Genomic DNA, 27,610 nt, shown 5'->3' with positions numbered 1-27,610 from the left:
ATGACACCAATTCCTCATCAGATATTAATGAAACATGTTAAACTGAAATACTATCTTTTCTGACAACAATGCTAATGTCAGTATTTTTTCTTTTTGAAATTTACATTCCGTGACGGAATTTATGTTTATGTTTTGATCTGTGTGTTGTTATCAACGGCCAGTTTGACAGCCAGGCCGGGTTACCAGATATACCTGTAAAAACTTAAACCCAGCGCGCTACAGCTGTAACGGTAGTACAGCCATGAAAGCAGCACACAAACGAACAGGATCAACGGAGATAGATTCTACCGGACCTAAAAAAAAGAAAACAGCATGTTTTCTAAATATTGGAGATGTATTTGAAAGATGGAGACAGCTTAGTTCCCAAAAGGATGCAGAATTGGCTTATTTCCTCCTGAACAGGTAAGCATGCGGTCTCAGCCTGGCAACCCCCGTGAACTTCGAGTCTGGGCAGGAAGGGGCGGGGGAAACGACTCTCCAGTATTTTGAATTGGTAGTGCAGTAACTATTTTAACCGCTAGTTGCCAGTATTACATACAATATTACATATTGCACCTTTAAAAAAAAAAAAGAAAAGAAAAAAAAACAGAGGGTCTAAAGCAAAGGAGAAGGCAAAAGTCAGAATGTGTGGGTAAAATGCAGAAGAAAGAGCAATGTTGTTTTGACTTGACATTACAAGTTAATAGCTATAATGGCCCTCATCCCATTTACGTAGAAATTAGTAACCTAATAGGCCCCGACTTGTTTCAAACTCTTGCCACATAAACAGCAGCAGCAGCATGGTTAATGGTTGCACATTTGTCAAGCGATTTTCTTTTATTAGTGTGCACAAAGCAGATCAGTCTAATGCGTGTATAGTATACTTGCTAAATATCCCACACAAACGAACAAGGAACAGCTATGCGAGTTCAACAATCTATTATCCTATAATTATTTAACTTTGGTCTCCTGTAAAGTACACATATTCAGTATACAGATGACACAAATGCACAGTAGCTACACATGCTTTACATGTCTGTTGATGATTGCAAGCAGCACTGCATGATGCATCATATGAAAATGTCCATTGGACAACCAGAGCCAACCAAGTTTTCTTAGTTTAGTACCTTCTGTTTACTGTAAAGTTTGACTTAGACTTTCTCATCTCACCTGACGTGATGACTGGGACTGTTGCAAGTAACCTTATTATAAAAAGAGCTAGATAAACTTATCTTCTCTTGCACAGTTCTATAACTCAACAACATATACACACACTCCATTGGGGCTCATGTTTCTAGTTACCTTCCCCTCCCACGATAACTCAGGTTCACCAATTTAAAACGGACATCATTAAACAGACCCTCTTTCTTCTTTGTCATTGTTGCCATCGCAGCCGGGCTACCGCCGTGTTTACATTGGGAACAGCGGAGGTGGCAATGGTTACCGCTCGCTGATGGAAATGACATGGCTGACAGTAAGAGCATGAAGATGGCAACAATACAAGTGCAATATCCCATAATACGGAGGCTGCATATTCTTTTGAAGTTCAAGAACACATTTTTAAGATTAATAGATGAGCAGCTGCCTTAGTGGCCTCTGACCTGTAGACCAACGAGAAGAGAACACGACATGGGTTCCAGCTGGAGTACATACGCACAAAGCTCTAAGAGGGTCGTCTTATCCCACACTACTTCAGACAAAGACAAAAGTGAAAGGGCCGTTGTTGAGTCAACTCTACTCAGCACTAACTGCCACTGTCAGCGCTTTTCACCAGAGACTCTGCCTCATTTTCTGAAGGGGGAAGATGAAAGTGGTCTTAAAAGGCGCTTGAAGAGTTGAAGTTCACGAGGCGGCTCTAGTGGGGACTGTGAATGAGAAGGGAGGGGACGCGCAGTGAGGAGAGGTCTGACCATTTTCCATGTTATATGCAAGATATATTTGTCTGTCCATGTGTCTATTAGGCTGTATAGTACAGCTGTGACTTTCCTTTTTTCACTCAACACATTATTAAAATGTCTGTCCAAACATGTTCTTAGTCACTGGTGAGACAGGATTGGTATCTCACACACACAGAGAGCTGAGTATAATAGAATTTGAAAACAAAGGACCTAGGCCTTATACAACAGTTATCCAAATCCAGGTAGGCAAAAATTGAAAGTGAAGAAAAGGCACACAGAGAGAACGCAATAGGAAAAATATATCACTGCATTGCTTCTTACAAATTCCCTGCTCAATGAAGCAGGGAATAGCCTTAATAAAAAATGCAATTTAGCAAGTGTTGGGACAAAGTGACAAAAGAGGAACTGAAACATGAGTGGTGTTAATATGCCACAGTAACAGATCACTACTCAATGCCCACAACAGGGCTTTAAAATCCACGCATCTCATACCAAAGAAATTAACAACCACATGCATAGAGGCATTTTTAATTATTTTAGCTTAGTTTTAAAAAAATAAATCAAATGTATAGCACTAATAATTTATGTTGCACTTTTGTTTGTTTTATGTACCATAGAAACCTGTTAGCATTGGCATGTCGCTTAACGGTTAATGATCGGTTACCGAGGGTCGGCTATCAGTCCGGGAAAAAAAAAGTCTAAATTAAAGCTGCTCTGCAGCGATGGTCGGAGTCGAGCTTTTTAAACTCACAGGGAAGGTGTCCAAAGCACAGTGGCTGATTTTGTATAAGATGTGACGTTGTGACCATTGAGCTTTCAACTTGCAACCTCCGGGTCCAAAGGCAAACGCTGATCTAAGTGAGCTATTGTCCAGGTGATGACTCCTCTAGCTATTTGGGCTATATTTTATTGAGTCAGCCTGGGTTGATGTCACAAGCGGCATCGCTTGCATGAAAATGCTGAATTTTAAGCTAGAAAATTCTGAGAATTTGTGTACTTGGTTAAGACAACATAGCAGGGCTCCAGACTGCGACCAAATGGTCGCATTTTGCGACCCAAATTTTAGAGTGTGCGGCTAAATTTTACATCCAGTCGCGCATGTGCGACCAGTAAATTTGAAAACGTTCAACGTGGAAATTTCGGTACCTGAGAGCGTGTAAGCACAATGCTTATCTGTCCTCTCCTAATATATCCATGGTCCTCTCTGCATATTGTCAGAGAGCGGAGCTCCGGCACGCACACACACACACACGCGCGCGCAGAGGTGCGGACGGAGCAGAGTCGTCGGCTCTGCAGTTTTGTTGAAGTTACAGTTAGTCACGGAAATGCCGATAAAGTGGTTGCAAGTGTGGTAAAAAAAAATTCAAAACTTCACACAGACAGCGTTTGCTGCGATATTATATTAATATCGAGGCGAAAGAGGTCGCGGGGCTGTTGACGTTACACTTCCTCTGAGTCAAGCAGGCACAACGTTGGTTTATCTGCCCTGGGGACTGACTGACAGGCTGAAGGCAGCTTGATTTCTACAGCACCTCTCACCAACAAGGCAATTCAAAGTGCTTTACATTAATTAAAGAGCAATTAAAAGCGGTCATGATGAAAATAAAACAGGCTAAAAAAGAATAATATAAATACAAGAATAAAAGTTCCAGTGAGTAAGAAACTAATAATTATTCAATTCAAGGTTGTAGGGCAGGTTTGGGAGGAGAGAGGGAGGAGTTTATTTTTATTTTAGTAGCCTAAACAATGCATGTTTAATTTTAAGTTGAATTCATTGTAATTGTAGACTGGAGACTAGAGCTGGTATATTTTTTTAATATTTGTACTGTCATGACAGCGATGGTGCTGTAGGTTTACCTTCTATGTTGCATCTTCAAAAGTGCAAAATAAAATGTGAAACAGCACTGCATCTATTACACTTTGATAATAGATGCATTCTGCATCTGTTATCAAAGTGTTTATTAGTAATACAGTGGAAATTAGTATAAATGTGAATGTTTGATTAGCATGTTGATTTACGGTGTGTGCCCCTAAATTTTGTGGTTGCGCCCATAAAATGTTCAGTTGGGGGCCACTGTGCTCCTAGTGAAAAAAATTTGTCTGGAGCCCTGCATAGAGATGCCTGTAATTTATTTTCACAAGGATCAATAAATGCCAAACTGATGTTCATAGATGCTCTATTTTGCATTGACTGCTATGCGTAGATGAGGACACAATTAAAAAAAATAATTTTAAATTCACTTTTTGAGATAAAATTCTTAAATGTTGCACACTAAATCTAGTGATCTTCAGATGTTGTGAATTTTTTCCATGAACATCAAATATTTAGTTTGGAAGAAATTGCAGTATTTGTTTACACTACGGTATGCAGTTAAACATTTTAATGCACTGTGGGCTCAATTTCTGATGCAAAAAATTTGAATGGAAAATTTGTGGAGGACAGTCTGGAAATGAAGTTGCCCAAATTTGGTGTCAATTGAAACAAAAATGTAGGAGGAGATGGACATTTTGCAGTTTTTGCAAAAAGTAGAGCGATGGACTTCAAAACTGCCACTAAGTAAAAAAAAAAAAAAAGTACAGTTTCTGCTCTATTGAGGCTACAGTTTCGCGTAAGTTGCGACGTTGTAGCATGTTCGGCTGATTTGTTATGAATTTTTAAAGTTTAGAATCTTAAATGGCTGTTGTAGCACCACCATCCACGCAGATTCGCTGCTCGGCCCCCAATTAGCATCCCAAGAAAAAGCACATTAAACAAAAGCAGAAGTGACTAAATATACTGAGAAAGCATAGCACAGCAACTCCACTGACACACAGGACAGTGAGGTTGGGGGAGAGGGGAGTATGAGGGAGGACTTCCCTCACATGGTGATACCCATGTGGTGATACCCATGTGGGGGAAGAGCGTTTCTATGACAGATGGTACAGGCTAGACACCGTGTATATAGTACTCTAAAGATGATCTCATAAACCAGCACCAGGCCCAGTCGGAGGTGTAAATGCTTCTCTGCACCCTACCAGAGAAAGCGTAACAGCTAATATCAACAGCAAAATAAATGTGGAGGCACACCAAGTGTGAGCATCTGTGTTATGCCTTATCTTATGTGACATTTCACACCCTTACTAATAAACCATTATAATGCATCACAAGAGAACTGAAAATGTAATAAATACAAGCAAACGCCAAATCAAATAGTGAATCAAAGAGTCATAAGTAACCCTTTTTTACAAAGCCAACAAAAAAAGTCACATTCATTATATGTAATTCGTGCATACAGTTTACTTTTAAATATATACCCTTTTTTGGGTGCCTGGGTAGCTCATCTGGTAGAGCGTGCATCCCATGTACTGAGGCTCAGTCCGCGCCACAGCGGCCGTGGGTTCAATTCTGACGTGCGGCCCTTTGCTGCATTTCCCCCTCTCTCTCTTCATATAGCTGTAATTAAAGAGAACTCCAACTGCAGTACACTAAAGTGCAGGTACAATACCGGCCATGAACTTTGTTACTCTACCTGTAGTAAGGAAACCGTTAGAAAATGTATACCTTCTCCTGCAGATCAAAACAGAAACATGCAGGATATTATGGCTGGGCACTTCCTGTCTGTCCTCCCAGCTGCTGTCACAGTTACAGCTGCCCTGGCTCTTTATGCCACTGGGTCCTTCCAACATGCCCTGACTCTGTGTTTGGTATATCCCATGTCTATTTACACGGTTAGTGATGGGGAAGCACAGTGGATGTGTCTGGGAATCCATCCAGCAGAGGCTGCTGTGCATGGAGTCTCTTCTGCACCTCAGTGCACAATAGGAAACCCATACCACTGGATTCCATGAAAGGAGAGATCAAATTACCTCACCCATCCGTAGGTATACTGGTATATGCCTCCACTCCTCTGCAGTTTTTTTGCGTGTTAGGTTGATGCAGCACATATTGATCATTTATTTTAATGTAAAGATCCTTTGTCATTTTTTATGAAATGTGTACTGATATACATGTATTTGACTCAGAATTCAACAACACCAAAACCCACCACACACCAGGATGGTTGCAATAAGGCTGGTGATGGTGTCAGAAGCTGGCTGCATGGCAAACATAATATACAAGATACTTTAATCTATAAGCCATCTGCATGGGCATTTACTCTCCATTTAATGCATGCTCTGTCTGAAACTAACGACTTAATGCTGAGGTCTCCCTGAGCAGACTGGCACTAACACGAACATTAGACATGGCACAATACACTTTAAGCCAGTATTGTGTAGAAAGATGCTAGCTCCTGGTTTACAATGATATCCGTCTTAATTTGCAGTTCACAGGCCAGAGGCAGAGAGGTCTGAGCTGCCACAGAGAGCAGACAACTAAATGAGCAGTCTAAAAATAATCATTTTAAGGTGCACACAACAACAGTGTCCTTGGCCTTGAGCTACTTTTATTTACACATCATCTGAGTCACAGTGTAAGCCTCATTGACTACGTTTACATGCACAAAACATTCTGGTTTTTGCCCTTATTCCAAAAAAGACAATATTTCTACTTCCGGCAAGTGTTCCGGCATTGGGAGACTTGTTTGACATATCTCAAAACCTGTCGATATCCAAGTCTTTTATAATGTTTAAAAAAAAAAAAATAAAAAATAAAAAGGTTGTTTTTCCTTCTGACTAGAAATGTGAGCTTTTCTTTTTAGCATGCATCTCTAGCCCAGCCTTGCAAACTGTTGGCTAGTTGGTTCGTGTAAAACGCACAGTACTGACCATAAATAGGCTACAGGCTGTGTGTCGCAAACTGTGGTAAAACCCCCAATTTAAAACACATATTCTGAATGCGCTGTACACATGTTCAACCAGAATAACATCAACATATCCCACATCTTAAATCAGAAAAAGCTACATTCAAAAGAAGGCCTAATTCGGAATATCTAAAGGGAATAATCTATGCTGTTTACATGACCCGTATCAAATTTGGAATAATTGTATATATATTAGGGCTGTTATAATTAACACAATAATGGGGCGACCTCTAGCTCACCCAGTAAGAGCGTGCGCCCCATGTAGGGGAGGCCTTTGCAGCGGCCCAAGTTCATCCAAGCGGCCCTTTGCTGCATGTCCTCCCCCATCTCTCTCCCATCTTTCCTGTCTATCGACTGTCTTTGTCAAAAAAAATCTAAAAAAAACTAACCTTCACAAGTGTAAAGTGGGACTATAGATTGTGTTAGTATTACCAAGTAATGTTACACTCAGGTTAATATGCCCATCTGTTGTTGCTTGATGGGCTTGAGTTTGCCATACTATGCTTTCAGCACATTTTTGAGCATCCAGTACCTTTGAAGTTATTCTGGAGAATATTGTAGACCGTATTTGTCATTGTTTTGGATTGTTGCAATAATAAACATTTGCGTAAAACAAGCATATTTGTCCGCTCCAATGTTAATAACAGCATTAAAAACTTTTAAAAAATCCCTTTTAAAAAGTACATTTAGAGCAGATAAAAATATGTTTATTTGCTATTAATGCTTGTTTACCATAGACAATCATGCGATTAATGGTGATTAAATATTGTAATTGATTGACAGCCCTAATATATAGCATGGCCAACGAAATATTTGATGTGGTCAACGCAGGAACTGATTTTGACCTCAGCCAACTAGTGCTTTCAACCATGCTAACTTAAGACAGGAATGCATGGCAGATAGAAACTGATGGCGACGCATTTGTCAGTCTAGTAGATCATTTACATATCGTTCTTTCCCTCTCACTCATGCACCATCACAGAAAGCACGAGCATAACCAAATCTTTCACACAGACACACCTGCCTCAATGAGTTGGCTTATGTCAAAGTAGTTTGCTATTATTCAGTAAGCCAACATATCAAACTAACTATCCCTCTAATAAGCACACATGAGATTTGACAGCCATGCATAAAAACTGCTCTGTTTACACTGAATATTCATAGCAGAGTGAAATAAATTAAAATGCTTCCCACCTCTGTTAATCTTCATTCTGGTAGTGAGGCTGTGCTAAGAACAAAGTGAAGAATACAAGCAGAGGTAGACTGAGGTGAACGGGGAGCAAGAGAAATTAAGGTAACTTTAAAAACTGAACACAAGACAGACACAAGAGAACCAAAAAGATACAGAAAATGTGAATGCAAGACAATCTGTCAAATGAAAAGTCAGGAAGATGACAACCGTAAAGAGCACAACATATTGCAAACTCATCTGATATGAGGTGTACACATACACGAGTATATGTTGCTCCCATTCGTCACACAGGCTCAACATGCAATGAAGATAAGAATCCACAGCAATGTTTTCTTCCATCGCCGCTTTGTCAATGAATGATTGCTGGGGGAGGCAGGAGGCATGACAGACATGAAGGGCTCTTGCAGCAAGGAAAGGAGGGAAAATGTGGTTTTGATTTAAAATTCAGACTGAAAATCCATCAAGATTTGCTCAACAGATGCATCTGTCAAGCGGGTGGCGACACACAAAGTGGACTGCATAATCACATTCTCTTTGGCTGTAGCAGAGCACAGGTATGTGTATATTTGTGTGCATGTGCAAGGCTGTGCATATGCGCTTAAAAGCAAAGACGAAATCTGTATTCATTACTGGACTTGCTGTGATATTTCGTTAGATAGCAACCAGGTCTTTGAGATAAACCTTATATATGAGTGCTCACATCACTACAAAAGGAAAGGCAATTCAGTCTTGCATTGACTGAACCTTTATACCGTTATCGATAACATATTTAGGCAAGGCAGAAGGGGATCTGCCAAAGAAGACAACCTTTTCCAAATCCATATACGCACAAGATTTTCACATATGGGGTTATTTGATGAATACCAAGTACCAGTAACGCATGAAATGTCAGAAACTCTTTCAGGCGATTTACTGGAAGAAGTTCCTGCTCCATTTCCCAAACAGTATTACCCTCTTGCACACCTCAAGGAAAGGTATGCACTTGCATCATGAGATGTGCGTGTATTGCTCCATAGAGGGCTTAACATTTGTTTTCTCATTGAGATAGATTGACGTGCGTCTTTACTAAAATTTTAAGTATATTTTGTATTTGTCCATCTAATGACATGCTTTTTATCTTATTATTGTCACATTATATTATTATTGCAATTTTATCTTTTATATGACTAGTTCTCTTACTTTGTATTACAGCAACTAGTGTTTTGTTTTGTTTTTATTGCTGAGCTGACCGGTTTTCTTGCCAAATACATTTAATTGTACCATAGACCCTGTGTTAATCCATATATGAAAAATAAACTTGAAATGTTGACACTAATAGGTACTATGTATCAGTGTGTGATCTAAGGTACTCTTTTGGTTAATTGCCTTCTTACATGCCCTCTAAACTTCTTGGTTGTTTCATGAGCCTGATGAAGCACTGAGTAAAATGTGCTAACAAATTAGTTTTGGGTTAATACAACAAACGTGTAGCTACATTTTTCTGACCTCTTTTAGGTCACATTTTAGCAAGCACGGAACTAGAAGTGCTGCTGAAGGTTCACTGCTTTCTTAGTAGCATCACACTACCAACATCAGTTATTGATTCCGACAGAGAGACAATGGCCCAATCCCAAAGTGAGCCCTGAGGACTAAGGACTAAAGACTCACAGACTGAACTGATCTCAGGTGCTAAGTGAATGAGTGTGTGTGTGAGGCCACATGGACTCCGATAGGTATAAATGGGATTGGGACAGCACTTCACAAGATCACATGTTACCTTGGCAACGTTTAATAACAAAGATGTTGCTGACACTTGCCGGTTTGGGAATTTTCATATTAAGTATGTTACTTTCCACATAGCCAATGCACAGGAGACGGCTGCCTGATGCCAAATTTTTTCAAACTCTTGTTTTACAAGCTGGACAACAGGTAGAGATGGTCGGCTCCGATACTGATCGCTCCGATACTGCCTAAAACACTGGTATCGGTAAGTACTGGAGTTTATGCACCGATCCAATACCACGTAATAAAGCACTAAAGAAAATCTACGTTAAAGTAGTTTATTTATGTTCTTTTTCCGATATAACTGACTGTCAAACTGGATAATAAAAGAAAGTTCTACGGCATTCATTGTTTGTATTTGTTTATGTTTTACAAAGGCTTTAACCTGAGCCAGACAGACAACAAAGATAAGCAGCTTTTCAACCAAGTAGTTACAGGAACATAGTTATAGGAAAAGTCCACTTCTAAGCAGTTCTACTAACTACTCTCCCCCAAAACCGTTTTTTCCATTTGCATTCGCACTGGCCAAGTGGCCATAGGGACTATAGGAGGGGTAAGGGAGTGATGCAAGCACAGCAACGGTCTTTATAGCGTATGAACTAAATACTAAATCTAATGTATATGGCATATTTGTCATCATTTAAACAAGTCTCCCGAAGAGAAACGGGTATCTCTCTCCCCTGCCTCTGCTGTGTGTGTGTGTGTGTGTGTGTGTGTGTGTGTGTGTGTGTGTGTGTGTGTGTGTGTGTGTGTGTGTGTGTGTGTGTGTGTGTGTGTGTGTGTGTGTGTGTGACGGCCGGACAGCGAGGTTGTCAAGCCCGCAGGACACGCTTGTGGAGTTTAACTCCGAAAAGCCAGTTAACCACAGGTTCCCGTTAATCTTATGGTGGACATGTGTTGTGATATTTAAACAAACGAACCGTCAACGGCAAAATAAAAGCCTCTTATTTACGAGAGCGGTCTGAGAGACCTCCAGCTTACAGCGGGGTCTCTGAGCAGGACTGGCCGAGCAACGAGCCAGCGGCCCCGGCAGGCGCCTGCTGGCTGTCGCCTCACTTCATGGAGCTTCCCACCTCCGAAAACTTTGAAGCAAATTGTCAATTCGGCATCAATTTTCGCAAGACTGCCTATATTCGAAATATTAACAGTTCATTTCTCGCCTAAAACATTGTCAGAAGTGAATTTAGTGATGAATAAGATTTTTGTTTAAATTGTTGTCGAAAATTGTTTAAATTGTCCCGTTGTTGGTCTGTCTGTACCGGAAACCCGACCCTCGTTGACCTAGGTCCCTATGCTGAGAGGGGAACAGCGAAAAGCCCCTGCCCTGAAGTAGGAGCTGAAAGAGTTACAGGAACTGCAGCCAGAGGAACTTAAAACAAATCGGAACACAAGAAAAAAAAAAAAGTTCTAGGAATTTGATTTTCTAGGAACTGCAAAAATCCCTCCGGTTGGAAAGCGGCTATAGAAATCATATCACATCCATACAGGGATAGTAGTATACAGTTGTTAAAACATAATAAAATATAGGACACACTGGTATCGGATCGCTACTCGGTATCGGCTGATACGCAAGTTCAGGTATCAGAATCGGTAACAGGAAGCAAAAAATGGTATCGGGCCATATCTAACAACAGGTTGGTCTGTGTTCCGTGGTCGTGTGTCGTGCTGTTGTTTACCTTTGTAATTTCCGGATTTCCCTATGGTCTCCGCGGTAAACGTCACAACGCTTTGAACTGTGGGTAACTCCCTTTGGTGAAGTCTGCATTGATGGAAAGAGCTCGGTAAGTGTGTACCCAAACCCTCACGCCCTTTGAAATTCAACATTGGGACAACCCTAAGCCCTTACGAATTTCGCGAGAACAAGCACCAAAGTCCGTGAGTCAGTGAGTCTGGGCTTTGGGATTGGGCCATTTACTTGTACTTGCCCCATATACTGCTGAAGATTATAGCACATACATGATTATTGGGGGAATGCTGTTCTACAGCATTCCACCTATTGTTATTCGGTTCTTTATTAGTGGGAATGCTGTTCTACAGCATTCCAACTATTGTTGTTTCTGTCGGCCATTTTCTTTATTTTTCTGCTTCTGCTTATTCCCTCTTCCGTACGTTTTTTGGCTCTCTGTAACTTCTGCATACTTTCACCTATTTAAACCATTCAACTTTTCAAATGTTCAGCTCTTTCAGCTAATGATGGGACTTCTTCAACTTTTTTTCTACTATTTATACTTTTTCAAATTTTAAGCTTTTTAACACTTTTTTTAACATTGAAAGTGAATGAGAGCAGCCTTCAACAACTTGAAATCCTCTTCTGCTTCAACATGTATCTCCTCCTACATTCTTCCACCTACAGACGTGATTCAAAATGTAAAATGTTCACAAAATATTCAGGTATTCGGGGTGTGCTCAGTGTTTTGATATCTTTTACAGTTTTTGTGAAAAATCTGTTTAAGTTTAGTGATTATTTCAGGAAATTTTATCGATTAAACAGGGTGTGTATTGCGTTTGCTAGAGTGGATGACATCACAGCTAGAGGGTGAAGCTCGAAAAATTATCTTAGTTCCTTGTCTGTAAACTGCTCTCACGCCCACAATATCTACTTGTCATACACAATTTATACATCAAAACGTAGGTATTTTTGTCTAGTTTCAGAAAATCTGCTCAGTTTTGTGTCACGCTTTACTTTTGGCTGGTTGAGCTTCCAAATGACAAGATGTCCATATCGTTCTCCATTGGCTTCAATGATCAAACTCCTAGATATTTCCCAGCGAAACACTGAACGAACCACTTTTGAAATCGCTGATATGACCACATTTTTACGTTTATCCATATAAATTTTATACCGATACGTTCAAAAAGGCTTGTGATCTCAGGATCACGTCATTTGACTGATAGCAGTTATGTTGCCACAGTGAGGCTTTGTTTGGGAGCTCGCTCTCAGGGACTCTGAATAGCTGCAGCACAGCACGTGACAGATTCAGCAGGTGTTGCTCATCAACTTATTACAGACATAAATGCAGGTTTATAAACATATCCACTGGCCATTGGTTACCATGACAACACTTTCACAAACACACCCAGATACTACAGGCTACAGGACTCCTTCCATCTCTCTCTTTCCCTCTCTCTCTCTGTCTCTTTTCTTTCCTTCTGCCTCTCTCTCTCTTTCTCTCTCTCTTTTTCTCTCTCTCTTTTCTCTCTCCATCCCTCCTTCTCCTCCCTCTCTCTCTGTCCTCTCTCCATCCCTCCTTCTCCTTCCCTCTCTCTCTGTCTCTCTCTCTCTCTTTTTCTCTCTCTCCTTCTCTCTCCATCCCGCCTTCTCCCTCCCTCTCTATCTCTCTGTTTCTCTTTTCTTTCTCTCTCTCTCTCTCTCTCCCTGTTTCTCTCTATTTTCTCTCTCTCTGTCCTCTCTCCATCCCTCCTTCTCCCTCCCTCTCTCTCTGTCTCTCTCTCTCTTTTCTCTCTCTCCTTCTCTCTCATCCCGCTTTCTCCCTCCCTCTCTCCCTGTCTCTTTCTCTTTTTCTCTCTCTCCTTCTCTCTCTCCATCTCTCCTTCTCCCTCCCTCTCTCTCTGTCCTCTCTCCATCCCTCCTTCTCCCTCCCTCTCTCTCTGTCTCTCTCTTTCTCTTTTTCTCTCTCTCTCCTTCTCTCTCCATCCCGCCTTCTCCCTCCCTCTCTCCCTGTCTCTTTCTCTTTTTTTTCTCTCTCTCTCTTCTTTCTCCATCCCTCCTCCCTCCCTCTCTTACTTTCTTTAACTTATTGAACCAATTTCCACTTTTTCAACTATTCTTCAGCTTCAGCTAAAGACTTCACAATGTTCTACATATTTTGTCATTTTTCAGCTTTTAAAGCCAACTTTTTAACGATTTCCACTTTTTCAACTATTCTCACTATTTCAACTTCTTCTTACAGATTTCAGCTATTCAACCAGTTAGCTTTAGCAGTTCAGCTATTCAGCATTCCCACGCATTTTCCGCAGGAAATGCATTTTCTAGTTGGGGGAATGCTGTTCTACAGCATTCCACCTATTGTTATTCGGTTCTTTATTTTTAACTTTAATTTTATTATTCCGTACGTTTTTTGGCTCTCTGTAACTTCTGCATACTTTCACCTATTTAAACCATTCAACTTTTCAAATGTTCAGCTCTTTCAGCTAATGATGGGACTTCTTCAACTTTTTTTCTACTATTTATACTTTTTAAAATTTTAAGCTTTTTAACACTTTTTTTTAACATTAAAGTCAATGAGAGCAGGGTTCAACTCCTTAAAATCTTCTTCTGCTTCAAAATGTATCTCCTCCTACATTCTTCCACCTACAGACGTGATTCAAACTTTAAACTGTTCAAAAAATATTCAGGTATTCGGGGTGTGCTCAGTGTTTTGATATCTTTTACAGTTTTTGTGAAAAATCTGTTTAAGTTTAGTGATTATTTCAGGAAATTTTATCGATTAAACAGGGTGTGTATTGCGTTTGCTAGAGTGGATGACATCACAGCTAGAGGGTGAAGCTTCGAAAAAATTATCTTAGTTCCTTGTCTGTAAACTGCTCTCACCCCCACAATATCTACTTGTCATACACAATTTATACATCAAAACGTAGGTATTTTTGTCTAGTTTCAGAAAATCTGCTCAGTCATGTGATACGTCTCATACTTTTGGCTCAGCGAGCTTCCAAATGACGAGATCAACAAATTTCTGTCCATCGGCTCCAATGATAAAAGGCGTCCATATTTTCCAGCGAAGAGCAGAACGAACCACTTTTTTAAATCGCTGACATGCCCACATTTTTATGTTTATCCATATAAATTTTATACCGATACGTTCACAAAGGCCGTGTGCCTCTAACGGTCAAATTCGCTGTTTCGATAGCATTTACTGTTGTGGATTTATTAAGGCTTGTTTGAAGGGTTCTCTCACACTGTCTCTCACTCATTAGGTGTGGCGATTAATGATCAAAGGGATGCTTTATAAATAACGAAGGACCATTGCTTGCCTCATCTAAAGATAGCCCAGTGGTTATGCTGCTGGACTTTGGTGTGGAGGACCAGGGTTCGAATCCTGCTGTGGTACATCAATCAATGTGTCCCAGTGTAGGATGTTGTTGTACTTTTTCAACCACTGTCGCTACTTCAACTTATTCTTACGTATTTAAGCTATTCATCCAGTTTAGCAGACACACACACAAAGACACACACAGAACACACCTATACACACAGCACAACACACACAACACAGACAACCTATACACACAGACACACACGCACAGACACACACACAGATACACACACACACACAGACAGACAGACACACACAGATACACACACACACAGACAGACAGCACACACAGATACACACAACAGACAGACAGACACACACCTACACACACACACACACAGACACACACCTATACACACACACACGACACACACACACACACACACACACAGACAACAACAGAACACACCTACACACACACACACACACACACACAAAGACACACAGAGACACAGACACACAAACACACACACAGACAGACACACAGACACACACACACAAAGCACACACAGAGACACAGACACACAAACACACACAGACACACAGACACACAAACACTTACACGCAAGCACACACAGACACACACACACGTGAAGACATACACAGACACACATACACAAAGCATGTTTATAAACACGTCACAGACACTTAGTAGCCATGACAACCCTTTCACAGACAGTCAAACTTTAAGTCTTTTTAGTCAATTTTAGTCAAAGTTGCTCTCTTTCTAATTTTTTCTATCTTTCCTCTCTTTTTTCTCTCCTCTCTTTCCTCTTTCCTCTCTCTCTCCTCTTTATTCTTTCTCTCCTCTCTTTATTCTCTTTCTCTCCTCTCTCTTCTCTTCTCTCCTCTCTCCTGCTCTTCTTTCTTCTCTCTTTCTCTCCTTGTCTCTTTCCTCTCTTTCTTCTTGTTCAGGCCAGGTTTTTCCCCTAATATATTTCACATCTCATCTCAGCTAGATTGATGCTTTTTCGTTCTATGCAGTGTATATATCTGATAATAATAAAAATATTTCTTCTTTCAGCCTTTTCAACTTTCATCTTTAACAGTATTACAGTATTAATTTGTTTCATATTTCTGCATATGTGAGTCATTATCAGTTAGAAAATCTACTCACACCTCACAATGTTCTACACATTTTGTCATTATTCAACATTTAAAGCAAACAGTTCAGTTTAGCATAAAGTTTGAACTTTTTTTTTAATGAAATTCATACTTCTAATTAAAAACGATTTCGGCTTTTTCAACTATTTTGACTACTTCAACTTCTTCTTACAGATTTAAGCTATTCAACCAGTTTAGCTTTAGCAATTCAGCTGTTCAGCATTCCCACGCATTTTCCGCAGGAAATGCATTTTCTATTTTTAACTTTAATTTTATTATTCCGTACGTTTTTTGGCTCTCTGTAACTTCTGCATACTTTCACCTATTTAAACCATTCAACTTTTCAAATGTTCAGCTCTTTCAGCTAATGATGGGACTTCTTCAACTTTTTTTCTACTATTTATACTTTTTAAAATTTTAAGCTTTTTAACACTTTTTTTTAACATTAAAGTCAATGAGAGCAGGCTTCAAAGCCTTCAAATCCTCTTCTGCTTCAAAATGTATCTCCTCCTACATTCTTCCACCTACAGACGTGATTCAAAATTTAAAATGTTCACAAAATATTCAGGTATTCGGGGTGTGCTCAGTGTTTTGATATCTTTTACAGTTTTTGTGAAAAATCTGTTTAAGTTTAGTAATTATTTCAGGAAATTTTATCGATTAAACAGGGTGTGTTGCGTTTGCTAGAGTGGATGACATCACAGCTAGAGGGTGAAGCTTCGAAAAAATTATCTTAGTTCCTTGTCTGTAAACTGCTCTCACCCCCACAATATCTACTTGTCATACACAATTTATACATCAAAACGTAGGTATTTTTGTCTAGTTTCAGAAAATCTGCTCAGTCATGTGATACGTCTCATACTTTTGGCTCAGCGAGCTTCCAAATGACGAGATAAACAAATTTCTGTCCATCCGCTCCAATGATAAAAGGCGTCCATATTTTCCAGCGAAGAGCAGAACGAACCACTTTTTTAAATCGCTGACATGCCCACATTTTTATGTTTATCCATATAAATTTTATACCGATACGTTCACAAAGGCCGTGTGCCTCTAACGGTCAAGTCGCTGTTTCGATAGCATTTACTGTTGTGGATTTATTAAGGCTTGTTTGAAGGGTTCTTCACACTGTCTCTCACTCATTAGGTGTGGCGATTAATGATCAAAGGGGCTTTATAAATAAACCATTGCTTGCCTCATCTAAAGATAGCCCAGTGGTTATGCTGCTGCTTTGGTGTGGAGGACCAGGGTTCGAATCCTGCTGTGGTACATCAATCAATGTGTCCCATTGTAGGATATTGTTATACTTTTTCAACCACTCGCGCTTCAACTTATTCTTCGTATTTAAGCTATTCATCCAGTTTACAACACACACAAAGACACAACACACACACACCTATACACACACACAACACACACACAGATACACACACACACAACAGACAGACACACACAGATAACACACACACAAGACAGACAGACAAACACACACAGATACACACACACAGACAGACACACACCTACACACACACACACAGACACACACCTATACACACACACACACACACACACACACACACACAACAGCAACACAATAAACACACACACACACAAACCACACACACAAAGACACAGACACACAACACACACACAACAACACACAGACACACAAGCACACACAATACACACACAAAACACACACACAGACACACACCTATACACACACACACGCACACACACACACAGATACACACACACAGACAACAGACACACACAGATACACACACACACACAACAGACAACACACACACAATACAACACACAGACAGACAGACACACACCTACACACACAACACACCTACACAACACACGCAAACACACACACACCACACACAAGAAATACACAAACACACACACACACACACACACACACACACACAAACAAACAAACAACAAAGAACACAACACACACACACGCAGCACACACAAACACACACACACAAACACAAACAACACACCACAACACACACACACACGCACACACAAAGAACACACAGAGACAAGAACACAAACACACACAACAAACAATTTTTTTTCCTTTCTTCTTTTCAGGCTTCCCTATACTCTATCTATATATGTTTCTTTTTAACGATATAATAAAATATTTACTTACATAACATATTACATTATTTTTTATTTTATATATCATATCATTAATTACTCACACCTCACAATGTTCTAATTTTTTTATCAAATTTAAACAACATTCATTTAGCATAAAGTTTTAATAATGATTATATTTAATTAAAAGATTTGCTTTTCAACTATTTTGACTACTCAATCTTACATAAGCTACAACCATTACTTTACAATTCAGCTGTTCAGCATTCCCACGCATTTTCTGCAGGAAATGCATTTTCTAGTTGTCTTTGCTCTATAACAAGACAAGAGGACTGGATACCTGAATGTCTCAAATCTGTTGAGAGACAGTAATTATCCTTAAACTTAACAAAAAAGAAAAGACTATTAAAACACTTTCAATCAAAACATTTAGACATTAAAGCCATGCTATGTAACTTCAAGGTCCTAATGTTTTTTTTGTTTCAAAACTACAGCTTGGTCCTTGGGCTGTCTTTCTCACTTTCTCACACAAGCTTGGGTATGAGACTAGAGGATCTGGGTCATTGGTTTTAGACAGACAGCAAGAGTTAAGAGTGCCACTCTGCCAGCGTCCCGGTGGAGCACACATTATAAAAACTTTGGACTTTCTGATACCTCACTGCATGGCTCACCCAGTATGGGGCCCTACTTTCCATGAGCCATTAGCTGGTTGTGATTCCCCCATCTGCCACAATATAAACTCTCCCCTGAGTTGTCATTCAAGGTAAAGGGGATCAATGGTCCATGTCGGATATTTTTTTCATGTTTTGATAAAGAAGGAGAAAGATTTTAAGCTATTTGTCCTCAGCGATAATAGAGCAAATCAATCTGTGTCCACTTTAGGAGAGTTGGAGCACTCTACATTACATGAGAGGAGTGAGAAGAGGTTCTACATAGCATAGCTGCAATTGAACTGTCAACTTAACCACTTCACGGTTAAGTGAGTGTAGCGGAGGAGAATACTGGTTGATGTGCATGTGTATGTGTGAGTGTCTGTGTTTCATATGGGCAAGTTTACCCTACGCATTTCATTCATCCCTGTCTGTGCTTCCATGCTTGACTGGTTCATTCTATTGTGTATGAGAGAAGCCAGGGGCTCACAGCAGGATATCAGCACCACACAGAAATCCATTTGAGTCGCTCCTGGTCAGCTCAGATACCCCAACCATCCATATCCCCTGTAAACAGCCATATTCTGTGTCCTCTACACTGGAAAGCCATGAAACGGAGCTCCATCCAGGGCTGGCTTCACACCCGGCCTCCCCCTATCCTCCTAATAGGCAGAGCTTGACAGTCTCAGTTTGCATTTCAGCCCAACAGATCTTAACTAAAGAGGCTACTGATCTCCACCTTTCTCTCATTCCCCATCACATTCATGTATGACCTAACATGGCCCAAGAGTGAGCCATACACATTCATGTGAGAGCATGAAGAGACACAGTGTGTATCTGAAGAAATGAACGGTCAGTAGATGCTCACTTGCATGCTTAATAGTGAGCCAGCAATAGTCACAGGATACGATAAGTGTGAGCAACACACAAACATACTAGGACGCTGACAAAAGCTTAGTGCATAAATGGAGATGAGAAGATAAAACAGCTCTGAAGTAAGCTGTGGGAATAAAGGGGTTGATTTACTGAGCCAACCGCAATTTACTAACCTGACGTGCCAGATGGTTTGTACACAGAACTATCTGAGAAGCCATCATTGGAAACGGTTAGGAAAAGGCCAAGCACTTTCAAAAATACCTGGCAGGGAATTGGATCTATCATGTCCGCCATTGTTGTTTTGAACCAACAGTCACGGCCGTCGCACATCTAAACCATGCTCATAGCTGCCAGTAGCTCCTCAACGGAACCTGATTGGTTCAGACCACATTACTTGAAGCCGGACGAGATGGATTTTCATGCGATGTCATCCCGTAATTCTCGCGTGATATCAGCTATGATGCAAAGTAAGCAATTTACTGCCAGAGCTGCAAAAATTAACGTTTGCGCATGTTTTCAATTTAGCTGGGAATTTACTAACATGATGTAGGTGGTCACACAGCCACAGTCAAGTTCATTTGAATGCACTGCAATTAATAACTGATGGTAGGTTATTTAACATGTGTCTCTTCAACTACTGGACAGTAATAGAGAGCAAAAGAAAGTGCAAGTTATCTGCTACTGAGCTTGAAATATTAGTTGCAGAAACCAATAAAAACATTTCTGAACTGCAGTCATGCACTTACCTCTACTAAAGTGGACAATCCACAATGATAAATCACTTCCAATGACCATTTGGATAAAGTTCCTTTCCCTTTGCACATACAGCAGTTTGCAGTTCAACATAGAGATGTCCTAAAATATATTTTAGAATAACCCAAACGTGCAATTTTGCCAGTCTTCACTTGACAGGAAAAAACTTTAAAACAGACCCATAATTACAGGTCTACACGGAATCTTCCGCAGATTTAAAAAAAAAAAAAATCAAATGAAACTCAAAATGTTAACACATCTCCAACACAAGCAGAAACAGTCAGCTATATTCTGCAGATTTTCATTCTGGATCACCGCTAAAAACTGTGACAAAAAAAAAAAAGAAAAGAAGAAAAAAAAAGGCAGATTCCATTCGGGTCATTACTATGGACGAATGTTATTTAATTTGTTAGCATCTAAAAAAGCACGGCAAATCCTGAGTAAGTAAATCAACCCTCGAATCTGGCCTGGATGTTTTATTAAGCTGTCTGTTCCCTTCTAACTCCTTTGATCTGAGTTTTCTGCCTCACCATTTCTTCCCCTACCAAGCACGATAGGTACTGTCATTAAAATACATGTCCCCTTTCTCCTATTCAGTTTTCTTTGTCTGCATTCTAACCAGGGCCACTGAAGAGCAGCGCCCCAGGCGCAGGAGCCCCAAGGCAGCCAGAGCGGCACCTCGCTGGCTGACAAACAACCACGGATGCATCAAAAAGCCACTGCTGTAGTGGAGTAGTAGTGAGAGGACGCTGAATAAAATATAAAGTTGAAGGTGAAAATATACACTGTATGTTTTGGGCAGTTTGGTGTGTGGGAAGAAAGTAGAACAGGGAAGGTAGAGCATAGAAGAGAAAGCTATGTGTGGGTGCATACAAATGTGTGTTAAACTATCTTTGGTTATGAAAGTATAATGTATTTGTGAAGATTTGTGTTACAAGAATAAAGTTCCTCACACTTGAGTTCCAGTCACTTCCTTGCATGGCTTTTTGGTAGTGTGTGGGGCCAATAATCCAAATTGTAACCAAAAATTTAAAATACATTGAAGGAAAAAAACAACAACAAAAAACAACACAAAAAACAAAAGAACATGCAAAACGTGAGAAACTGAACACGAGAGGTTGTGAAACAAATTAGTGCAGATGAGTGTGTGATGAAAAACTGAGCAGGCACAGCCACTAAGCTTAAAAAAAACACAGGCTTCCGCACATGAGCAAACAGCATAAAGACAAGATTAAACTTGATAAAACTTCAACCCTGATTAACCATAGCTATTTGCACATCATGTAGCAGGTCTGCAGAGCCACGCAACACAAGTAAGACTGTTAAGGTTTCACAGTGTGTAGCAGTACAATTACACAGTAATTACAACAGTTTACAAAGCCCTAAAACTTCGCAAACATGACATTTCTAAATAGTTTGAAATAAAAGTCATGCTACTGGGCCCAAAACAGAAAAAAAAAAAAACCTAACATGCAGACATATCAGTTTATTTATCACAAGGGTTGGGTACCGTTTGGATTTTTACGATTCCGATGCCGAACTAGTACTTTTAAAACGATTCCGATTCCTAACCGATTCTTGAAAAACTGAAAAACGACATCAAAGAAAGGCTCTTTTATGGAGTTTTTTTAAATTGAAAATTATTTAAATTTAACAATATATTAACATTTAAAAGTACTTCAATATATAATAAGTAAACCTAAGTCACCTAACTAACACAACTACAATAATTTAACAAATAACAGTTACAGTATTAACAAGTAACAACAAAATAAATGTTGAGTTGGTATGCCAACGAGCTTCAAACTTTAGCACTTCTTTTGCAGAAAAATGACCATATTTGCCTTCTCTGGCAAGATAAGACACCTCTCCTGACTTATGGCATGTCCTGCCCAGGAGAAAACTCTCTCAGATGGTGTCCAAGAGGCCTGTACACATAGGTATGAGTTTGAAAGCGCAGACAATTTGGCTAGGCTGTCCTGCTTCCCCCACCACCAGGCTACAGGGTCTTGTCCTGAATGATAGACTAGCAGAGCAAGTGTAATATGTTTACTAGCGATCATGTGCAGTGAATGGTTAATATGCTTTTACGTCCGTTTTGGTGAGCCCAGAGGGGAAATATGGCATTATAAAAGTAGCCTACATTTACGATTTACAAAGAGCCGTCTATCAGCAGTGACTGTAGAGTGCATGTTGGAGAATAGCGCGGACACGCGCTTCACACCGCGAGCGGGCACATGCACCACTCGGCGGAAAAGGGAGAAACAGAAAAAAAAAAAAAGTCTGCTGCTGTCCGGAACCAAAATGAGGAACCGAAATTTGCATTCTAATCCGGTCCGAATACTACCGTTTGCATAGGAACCAGTTCCATAGTGGAACCGGGTTTCGGTACCCAACCCTATTAATCACATATCTCAAATCAACCCTGCTGAAATACAGCTGAGAATCGAACCTCAATACTGACCAACCCAAACGTGTTCACAGAATTGACAATGCATCGGGAGTCGGGAAGTACCCAAAGTTAGCATTGAATGCTTTTCAGGGTTGTGTTTACTTAATTCTTTGATCAGGTATTTCCTGATTTAAGTCACAGGTTTGCCAATTTTGCAATATTTTGGTTTGTGTAGGGCATGGCTGCTTGTGTTCATACAACATTAAAAACTGCCGTTTCAAGTTTGGCTTGTTGTGTTAAAGGGATTCAAAGAAAACAGAATTTCCTCAAAATATCCCTCAGAGTATCGAGGAAAGGTATGATTTTAATTATCTGTACCTCAACTCAGATATCTTATTGACACCAGTACAAAAACATTTTAAAACAACACCCATCACTAGAATGCAGGTTGCTCCTTTCCCTGTGGTCGAGTGGACATGGGTGAACTGCATGGCTCATGAGTGTGAGTTAAAGCTTTGATCGGGCCCAAAAAATTCAAGCCCGACCCTACCCGAGCCCATGCACGTTGTGTCCGAGCCCGGCCCGACACATTAACTGTAATTATGAGCCCGAGCCCGATTTAAACCCGACAATTTTTTAATACATGGGCTGTTATAACTGATGTTCTCAACTACAAATCCCTGTTTTGTTGCCGTCATAGGCGAGCAGCGTGACGCACTTAATGCACTCGAAGAAGCCAACACATATATTGTCACTGCCCACGACTTGTTTAAAATGGTTCCATACCTCCGACTTTCCTCCAAACTTGCTCTAAGTTATTGCTCCTGTTTTTCTTTTCTTTACATCTTCAAGCTCCATGTTGCACTTAAGCCACACAATACAGCACAGCAGGCCCGGTGTGATGAGTGCGAGGGGAGGAGACACTGCGCATGACACGTGTTGCATTTTGTAACTTTGTAGCCTAACTTGTGCAACTTTGTACAAATTTGTTGCCTAAAAATACAGTATATATATATAATATTTCTGATTATGACATAGCTTTCTCCCCACCCAATTAGGCTAATAAAGTAATGATTAAAATACGTGCGAGCGTTTCCCGTCTACTCACTGAGTCTCTTTGCAGCCTCCAAGGCCTCAGAAGCTGTGTCGGCCACGTAGAAGCGCTGGACAGCAACGCCACTCTCTTGCATCAGCTTCTTGCTCTGGTACTCTTGCAGATTCAGCCATCTCCTGGGACTCAACCAGGTGCACTGGAGGGGAGGAAGGGAAGGAGGGAGGCAGAATAAGTAAGTGTGACTTGTAAGATAGGTAACACAGTGCTATAAAAAAAAAAAAACGGTACCGATCTCTAGTGTTGTATTAAGCCTAATGTTAACAATATTTCCTCTTCAGCTCAACATCCCTCCAACAACACAAAACATGTCTAACACCTGCCTCCGAGTGCACAGGTTCTCTCTCTCTCTCTCTCTCTCTCTCTCTCTCTCTCTCTCTCTCTCTCTCTCTCTCTCTCTCTCTCTCTCTCTCTCTCTCTCTCTCTCTCTCTCTCTCCGGGCCTAAGCTGCAGGACAGCTCTGGAGCTGTTTGCTCCATCAGCAGACACAGGCCGTGTCAGCTCCAGCTGTTGCTATTAAAAGAAAATTGGCTTTTTAATGTGACGCAGAAACACATGCTGTATTAGAGTTACAATCCCTCCACAGCAGCACACACTACTGTATGTGCATGGGTGTCTGGATGACTGCACATATGGGCATGTGAGCATGCAAGCAAATGTTTTCACAGGAAAATCTTCAGGGAGTCGTTAAGGAGAGAAAGGCCATTAAAGTAAAATGAAAACAAGGACTGCGAAATAAATGATGGTCAGTCAGCATGTAAATGGTTTTTCAGCATGTGTATTTCCTTACACAGTGAAAATCATGATAACATAAGGATTGCACTACATTATGTTAAGCTACAAGATACATAGTTATTTAAGGACAGGATGCCTGCATGAACAAAAGGGGCAAATGTGCACATTATAATGTATCTGATTATCTTGTGATGCTGTTAATATGTTATTGTATTGTATGTTGTGCAACTAGTGGGATATTGTAAGCAATACATTGTCATTACTATATCAACACAGCAAAATCAAATGCTCCATCATGCCAATTGTGCTTAAGTCTGCATGGTCGATATTCTGCTCTTAAAGCTATAGTGTGTAGTTTGAAGAATTCTAAGTAATGACAACAAAACTGTCGGCGTGTCCACATGATTCAGTGCTGCAGAGGCTCCTCTGTGCCTTTTAAAGTCGTCAGTCACATCATCATTCATGAGGTAGGGAAAAAAATAGGAAGACAGGGGTGGGGGCGTTGGAATGGAATGCATTTGTTCAACATCTCTTTACCTTAAGCGATGGAGGGAGTGAAACATAACCCTGACTAACCCCTAATTGTTATTACTGATTAAAGGCTAATGAACTTGACATGGTCACTCTAATAGGGCACAGCCAAGCCAAACCTTTATTTCAATCTAGAACTTAGCACAATGATCAATGGGCCTTGAATGAAAACAAAATCGCATGACTGGTACTTCATAATTGAGCCAATGCCCAAACCAACGCTCCCTGTGACACAGCACGCTGTATTAGCATGCTTTCTTCAGTCCAACTCTCGGGAGAGCCTGTCGGGAGACTTCATTAGAGCCAAAATGGGTTGTTTTCTAGAAGAATAGTACATGTTGATTCATACTGGCCTCTTCTCTCGCATAACTGAATACAGTAATGAGGGGCATCTGCGGGTCACCTCTGCAGTCGTGTCTGCATAACATACTATTCATATGTTTCAGTTATTGCCGTTTGTATGCGTGTGTGCATTACCCATAGCAATCTACAGCAGCCAATATTGATGATGTGACTTTCTGACAGGAGTCTGGAGGGTTCAGGGTAAAATATTAACTGCATGAATGCATACAAATCTGCATAGCCATATAAATAACAGAAGAATAAATCTGAAAAAAAAACTAAAATTCAAAATAAATAAATAGAACAGAATTTAGGAACAACTTAAATAGATCTGGACAAAATGGATCTGTCTTTGTCGGTCTGCTTGTCTATTAAGCAAAAGCTGGTGTGTGTATGACTTTAAGCATCCACTATGTTTTTGCCTGTTGCTAATTCCTGCATGTCCACTTTAGCCTGAACATATCCCACAGCCTTGACAAGCCAAGCTGCAGAACAGGTTCTCTCTGTTTTGTGGCCTCATTTGACTGCTGTCAGGTACCTGCAGGGCATTCTCTCTCAAAACATCCACTTCCCTTGCCATTCACACTGTTCACGTTGGGAGGATCAGCCCTGCTGCCTGGTTGCATGTCTCCATCTGTCAGTCTATCTTTTGGTCTACATTTGACTGAAAGAAAATGGCAGATGAGAACCTGTCACAAGACCATTTTACAGCTTTTTCCATCAGGAAGTATCAAACCCAGAAACATTAACTGACAGGTCTAACCATTAGGATTAGATTTTGAGCAAAGAAACCCATCAAAATATGGTTAAGGTGGCACTACGATGTTGGAAATATGTAGACAACAACACATAAAGCTTCATATGGGGCGCCCGGATAGCTCAGTTGGTAGAGCAGGCGCCCATATATAGAGGTTTACTCCTCAACGCAGCTGGCCCAGGTTCAACTCTGCCCTGCGGCCCTTTGCTGCATGTCATTCCTCCCTCTCTCTTCCCTTTCATGACTTCAGCTGTTCTATCAAAATAAAGGCCGGAAATGCCCCAAAAAAAAAGAAGGAAAAAAGCTTGATATGGACAGAAAAGTCCTAAGGTTAAGAATACAGAAAACATTCACTACCTCTTAGATAGAGGGACAATCGTGCAGTACACAGACTCAAAAATCATTGGAGAAGATCCTATAACCAGTGGTGGCAGTGGATGACAATAATGTGACCTGAAAACCACTGCCATAGTCTAAAAGGACAAGAAAAGTAAATCCCAATTCCTGCCAAAATTAGGGCACACTTGCGTAGAGAAAGGTGCAGCAATCATGTAAATTTGCTTTTAGCATTCCCAAACAAGCCAACTAGGACAAACCAATATATCAATTAAAATGGCTCCCCTGTCACCCAGAAAGACGAGGATTGAAGATGATGAGGAAAAAGAGCTACGCAGACTTCCCAAAATAACAGCTGCCGCTTGCTCGAGAAGTCAAGTGGGGCTGGAGGTGTCCCCCCAGGCACTGACTGATACCTAGGGCAAAATACCAGAGAATGGAAAGGAACTAAGGGCACCTTTTAGAATGTACCAGACACACAGAGAGCCATCTTTGATACAAATTGTCTAACAACAATATACCTTTATATACAGCCTGCCCTGCATGGAGATATCCAGTGAGGTTTTTTTACTTTGCAACTGTCTGCGGATGCCTTACCTATAATGTTGCTAAAAAGGTGTGAATAATCATGATAATGTATTGATAATTATAAACTTTATTTAAATAGCTCAATTTTAAAACACAGTTACTATGTGATTTACAGTCAAATCAAAAAAGAAAATCTGAGAGAAATTGTCAAATTTGCAGAAAAAAGTCAACATTAAGAACATTTCACGTGCCAGATCAGCAATTGCATCCAATGTATAGTAGGAGTTATTTACTTATAGACATACAATGTCTGTCTGTTTGTTGCCTTAATCTCCAATATGCCACTTAAAGTTTAACATTGGTACATTGCTACAAAGATATGGAGAAGCCATAAGCTGCTGAGCGAGTAATACATATTAAAAACAAAGAATAATGTCGTAAGATGTTACCTCAGATAAGCCAACAAAAACAAGTAGACCTACTGTATGAGACTCTGTCTAGTTCAATTAGTAATAGTAAAGGCTACAAAATAAACTGTAAATCTAGCCCTCTGTACTTTGGAGTCAACTCTTTCATTTGTATTAGCCCCTACTATAGCAGTCTTAATATCCCTCACCATGTTTTTAATTTTGTCACATTTATAATCACTATTGAAGCATAATTTATTGTAAAAGAACAACACCTCGTTTTTAATTAATTTTGTGAGTATTGA

At 40.2% G+C, this 27,610-nt stretch overlaps 1 protein-coding gene across 2 annotated transcripts in view; it reads right to left on the bottom strand.

The window, feature by feature from the left end:
* The window catches only part of suclg2 (succinate-CoA ligase GDP-forming subunit beta), a 125,646-nt gene that overhangs the window by 68,257 nt on the left and 29,779 nt on the right, over positions 1-27,610 (bottom strand). For both annotated transcript variants that reach the window (XM_039797739.1, XM_039797740.1), the window contains exon 2: positions 23,667-23,808. In XM_039797739.1, the coding sequence (XP_039653673.1) occupies positions 23,667-23,808 (142 nt within the window). The remainder of the gene's footprint in view (positions 1-23,666; positions 23,809-27,610) is intronic.

The sequence above is a fragment of the Perca fluviatilis genome, chromosome 4 (assembly GCF_010015445.1).
Source record: "Perca fluviatilis chromosome 4, GENO_Pfluv_1.0, whole genome shotgun sequence".
Taxonomy (NCBI): Eukaryota; Metazoa; Chordata; class Actinopteri; order Perciformes; family Percidae; genus Perca; species Perca fluviatilis.
Note: the sequence above shows the minus strand (reverse complement) of the source record. Positions and strands in the feature narration are given on the sequence as shown.